Source organism: Macadamia integrifolia, chromosome 11, assembly GCF_013358625.1.
Source record: "Macadamia integrifolia cultivar HAES 741 chromosome 11, SCU_Mint_v3, whole genome shotgun sequence".
Lineage (NCBI taxonomy): Eukaryota > Viridiplantae > Streptophyta > Magnoliopsida > Proteales > Proteaceae > Macadamia > Macadamia integrifolia.
Genome location: NC_056567.1, coordinates 5,440,090 through 5,445,958, shown reverse-complemented (window position 1 = coordinate 5,445,958; position 5,869 = coordinate 5,440,090). Strand labels below are relative to the sequence as shown.

General features: G+C 37.0%; 1 protein-coding gene across 1 annotated transcript; it reads right to left on the bottom strand.

Annotated features, from left to right (window-relative positions):
• Positions 1-4,314: 4,314 nt before the first annotated feature.
• Positions 4,315-5,638, bottom strand: LOC122093635 (polygalacturonase non-catalytic subunit AroGP2-like). Its single transcript, XM_042663996.1, has 2 exons — positions 5,526-5,638; positions 4,315-5,415 (listed from the first exon to the last, which is right to left on the bottom strand). Exons 1-2 carry the CDS (start codon positions 5,574-5,576, stop codon positions 4,441-4,443), a joined length of 1,026 nt encoding a protein of 341 aa, XP_042519930.1. The 5' UTR covers positions 5,577-5,638; the 3' UTR covers positions 4,315-4,440.
• Positions 5,639-5,869: the final 231 nt, after the last annotated feature.

Genomic DNA, 5,869 nt, shown 5'->3' with positions numbered 1-5,869 from the left:
TGAGAGGGAGTCAGCCTGAATTGAGAGTGTATCTCGTCGCAAAAAGCCCGTTAAGTTACCACCCCTTGGTCTTGTTTGAAGATTTGGAACCATAATTGCGCGTCCACTTCCAAATGAAATGAGGCTAATGCCCACCTTCTCTTCTAATGGCGTTTGATGAAACTCAAAAAACTGCTTGGCCTGACAAGTCCAACTAGTTATATCTTCCTCCCTGTGGTATCGAGGGAACTCCAATTTACCTAGTTTGGGCATAAAGGTTTGCTGAGAATTGGTGGAATGAGGCAATGAATTGTTGTCAAGTGGTCGTGTATCATAGGGTTGAGTAGAAGCTTGGGAATTCTCACTAACTTCATTGTGGCTAGGAATAGGAGATGTACTAAATTTTTCCAAGAGATTGTTAAGCTTAGGAAGAATTTATTGTTGCTCCTGTAGAATCCGTTGATGCCCTTCATTGAGTGAATTCACGTTCTCCTCAACCTTTTTACCCTTTGATCCATTTGACGACTGTGATACCAAGCTGGTATATGCCCTTGCTTATCTATCTTGATAGAGAGAAATTAGGTCAGGAAGGGAGAAAAAATAGAAAAACTATGTGACTTAATTTGGAGGTAACCGATCCTCAATTTCCAAGAAAAAAATTATAGAGGTTTTTACTTCTCTTTCTTTACTTTTGTTCCACTAATAAATAGGTATAACTGAAGTAGTTATCACTTATATCCATAACTCCCCACTTACACCCATTATTCCCCACAATCCGACTTACTTTTTTATGCTAAAGGTCAGCAAAAGTATATTAATAAACATCAAATGTGAAGATACACTTGTCCTCCAAGCCTCTATTCCACCTACGGCATGCCCATCAACAGAAATGAGACTCAAAGCAAGGAAGATAATGTAAATTACATAAATCAAAATCTAAACTTATGTTGAAGGTCCCAATCAAGCTCATAAGATATAAAAGATGGAGAAGCATCCCAAATATTTGAAGTAGTAGCACCATGCTTGGCTAGCTTGTCCGTTAAAGTATTTATTTCCTAATAGCAATGAGATATAGTCCAGGTTATGTTGTCCAAGTAATTTTTGTAATACCACCATCTTTGTAAAAAACATCATGGAATATGTTGTCCTTAGATGCAAGAAACAATATCCTGAGAATCATATTTTATCCACAAATTTCTGATTTCCTTCAACGATGCTTGGTGTATTCCATAGAAGAAAGCAACAAATTCAGCATGAAGTTAGTGCCGATTCCCTCATAGATCGCATAACAATCCATCTGAGAAGATGCACTACGAAGAATACCACCTGCGCCTAAGCTGCCTGGATTCCCTATAGAGCATCCATCTATATTTAGTTTCCAGACACCCTTTGGAGGCGCCTCCCAAGTTAATTCCAAGATGTGATTTGAAGCAGCCCTTGTGGTACTATAAATATCAAGCTTCTTTGAACGAGGAGATCATCCATTGACTTGATATGCACATGAACAAGGAAGGAGAGATCTTTAACGTCTTTCATGATATAATGCACCACATTGTTTGTTGGCAAACTCTGATTATCAAACATTCTTCTGTTTCTCTTAGCCCATATTTGGAAAGGAATAATTGTTAGAAGAAGCATCTAGATCTTGCCACAATCCGACTTACCTCTCAACCTAAGTAACTACAATGTAATAATAATAAAATGCAAATTTATATAATGATAACTATATGCAACACATATTTAAACACAATAATATCTACACTTAACTGGCATGCATGCCTTCATAATAGGTACGTAACAAATCCCTTTGGAATATCAGCTCTACACTAGTTCTCTATATCCACGGCTTTGACATCTCTAATAATGCGATACAATGTATTCATCAAATTTCTGAAAATTCCAAAGCTCTCTCCCTCTAACTATGGACAACCGTCATGCAAAAGGCCAACTTTGCAATACTCCTAATTGAATCCCCGTGCTATACTCATAATTGAATCACCTTGAATGTCTTGATGATCCACCTAACTTCTAAAAATGATACCAAAGCCAGACCTTCAGGAAAGGGATCATATACTCAAAATATCTCTCCATATTTGTTAGTGAATGAACACCCAAAATATAAGTGATCTCTATTCTCAACCCCTGTCTAACAGAAGATGCAATATGGAGCCACCAAGACCTTACGTTTTCTAAACTGGTCACTAAGCTGAGATTTAAATAAAAAATCATTCTTACAACCGTCATACACAGAGGGTGAAAAAAAATATTTCCACTCACAGTGCAACCAAGTGATAGTAAAAATGAAATATTTATATTATCAAAAGGAAAAAAATAAAAATTAAAAATTATGTTAGAGCAAACACCAAGAAATGTGAAAATAAACAAACAATAGATCCATACAACACAGAGATTTAACAAGGTTCACACACCGGTGTCCTATGCTACATACTCAGGCAAAGAAGAAAATGTTTCATTATGCATAAAAGAGATTACACCCAAGCAGGGGCGAGAAAACTCGCTCTGAAAACCCTAGCTCTAAAAACCCCCAAATAATACAATGAGTGTCTCAATAAGACAACAGTACATTATATACTCTAAGTTGCAGGTCGACCCCATCGGGTCGTGGTCAAGCTGGTCGACCCCCGCACCCCTATACGAGATCAGTGTTGGACTTTCTGAGCTTAGGCATATCGACCCAACCCCTCTGCTTCCATCACAGATCTCAGAAAACTTTCCATTCGATTTGCCACCAAAATATGTTGAAACGGTTCAATCTTCAAAACAGATCAAGAATTCGAGACAAACTTAAATTAAATTCTTCAAAATAACCAAGTGTCACTAACGTTTTTACCCTTGTATCACCGAGGATGCAAATATCAAGATCTTGTGCTTGTTAATCATAAGTTTAATGGAAGGATGCAATTTCCCACTATCTACTATACTTTTAACTGTGGTTTGCGTTCAAATATGGGAAATACACAGATGGTACAGTAATTTCTGCCCATGGATCCATGGACAATCAGTTTGGTCAGGATGAAGGTTGCCTTTGTCATCATTTGCAGTCAATTTCAAAGAAAAATATAGGAAAAATTATAAGATTACTCAAAAATGATCTTAAATTTACCAAATTACACAGACAATTGTTTATTTAACTAAATTACCCAAAATAAAGATAGGTATTACAATACTACCCAAACAGTGGCCTTCTCTCATTCAACAATTGTTTGTTCGCTGGCTAGCTTGCGAGTTGGGTGCTTCTTTGATAGCAGGAATCAATCTCCGATAATAGAAAATTCCAAGCCCATAGGAAGGAAAACCCATTTTTCTTTTTCACTCAATCTGGAATCGAATTAAGAATTGAAGTAGATCATAGGAGGATCCAATATAGAAAACCATCACCCAAAACAGGGTAGAGTTCGGATCAAGTCCTCGTACGAGGAAGTTCTTGTCCGGGCCTATGATGAATATGAGGACTCCACTGCCTCTCTCTCTCTTAATTGCAATGTTTCATGAACTTAATGGAATCCTTGTGTTCATCACAAGCTTGCACGAAAATGTTCTCATATAAGAACCCAATTTGTTCTCAATAAGAGACTTCGCCTCACAGTGTGCGAAGCCAGGACATGAGCCTGCTCAATAAACTCCCACTGATCAAAACTCAAATATAGGGGAAACAAACACCATCCCCGCCCTCTACATTAATTTTCAAATATGAATCTTGTTATATTTTTTGGATAAAGAATCTTGTTATATTACTCATTGTTACAGAGAGGTCAATTCTGTGACAGAAAATATGTTAAGAAATTCCACGACCAGCAGGAACACAGACATTTGGGATGTTACGCTTTTCTTTTTCCTTTTTTATTAGGGATACTCAATTAAGACTTAGATTCAGTGTCTTGAAACTCATGTCTTGATCTTTTATGGGTTGTTTATCTACTGATGGCAATACCAAACGTGGATAAGAAACTCATTTTGTTTTGTTGTGTATCCCTTCTTATGTAATTCTTTTATTTTCTTTTAAATAATATATTCTATTTACTGATTCATTACAAAAAAAAAAAAAAATGGTGTCATGCTGAGGGAAAGATTCAGGACCAGCATAGTTCATAACCGAACCTAACCTTTAAACCACATCAACCGGAAAAAGGCAAACAAAAAAGGAAGAGATCGAAGCCTTAATAGAGAAGAAGACCATATCTAGCTAGTTTGATGGAAGTAGAAGAAAGGGACCTCCCGGCCGCAAAGGAAGCTGGACAATTATTTCTAGCTGTCATCTTTTATGTTGGACAATTGAAGAATAAAATTATAGTAAAGCTTGAAAGACATAAGAAGTAAGCCAAAATATGTCATTATTATTATTATAATTGAGTAAAGTCATTTTATTCCTTCAATAGCATAAGTAGCATATAATATAACCAAACAAGAGAACTGGAAGATGATCAAATCTTTAAATGCTGCTCAACCTAGAGTCTTTGTCAAGATTAATCCATTCTCAGTTATCCAGTGACACACTTCAATTAGGCCTGGACCAAAACCCAACTGCTCAAAAGCAATATGGTTTGGATTCCAATTTGATGTGTCATAGTGGCATGCCATGATCATATGATTCATTTTCTTCCGAGCATGTACATCGACTGTGTATACTTCAACTTTCGGTAAAACATGGCAATAATAGACTTGAAATAAGAATGGCGGACTATGACATAAGGCTGGTGATTCGGAGAGGTTTCCATACACAAGCTTCACAGCTCCAATTGTGACATTCTCGTATGATCCTTCGATGTTTTCGGTACTCCATATAAGCACGTGATGCCCTACCTTCATAGCAATAAAATCAATGAGATCCTCGGCGGAAGTTGCACAGGTGTGATGCTTGCCTCGACTAGGGACTTTTTCACAAACCTCAAGGGTTCCTTGAATATATTCATCCATAATTGATCCATCCACCACACCAAAAAGCTTCTTCAATTCCACTTTTCGAGCAGAAGAAAATGGGATTTTTGATGCTAGAGCTCTAGGTAAAAATGATTTATATGACATTGGGTCCCTTAGATCAGGGACAGGTATGGAACCTCCCTCTTTTACCATCGACTTCCGAAAATACGGCAATCCTCCTTGGTTGGCAATTGAAAGAGGTATTTCTTTTTGTTTCACATCATACTTGTATTTGGAAAAGGTCCACTGAGCTAGTGGTGGCAGGTCTGTACTGTTAGTCATATTCTTCACCATTGCATTTGTAGAACAAGCCACATTAGCTTGCATACAAAATGAATGTAGGTGGGAAGAAAATTCATTTTTTTCCATAAGATTCATATACACTGCCACCTGATGGGAGCTCAATGGAGAGGCCTTTGCAACTAACCAATGTGGAGGTTGTGGAAGACCAATATGCTCCTCCCAGTATTGTAAAAATGCATTTTTAGCTTGAGAACCCTGCAATTTCATAGAAAAAAAAAATTAAAAACCAAATAGGAAAGATAAAAAAGGAAAAAAAATTAGCCAAATTAAAAGGATGGATAATGGAAAAGCATCATATCTCTTACACTCGAGTATGCTACTATCAAAAGTCCAAGGAACAAAATGGAATGCGTCATGGTGGATCTGAAACAAAGAACAAAATGAGTTGGGTTTGTTCCTTCTTGTGAATGAGATTGTTTGCGACATGCAGAGGGATGGGGGTGTCTGAATTTATAGAGGGAAAATGTGTGGTAACAACAAATAAGAAAGGGAAAATTTTTGAAAAAGTGAAAACTTCTCTTTATGACTACCATAAAAGAAAACTTCCAACATCCCTTTAGCCCTAAAAAAATTAAAATACCAAAATTACCCTCAATTCTGGGTTATTTTCATAAGTGCAAGGGTTCTCTTAGACTACTGAGTAGGCTAC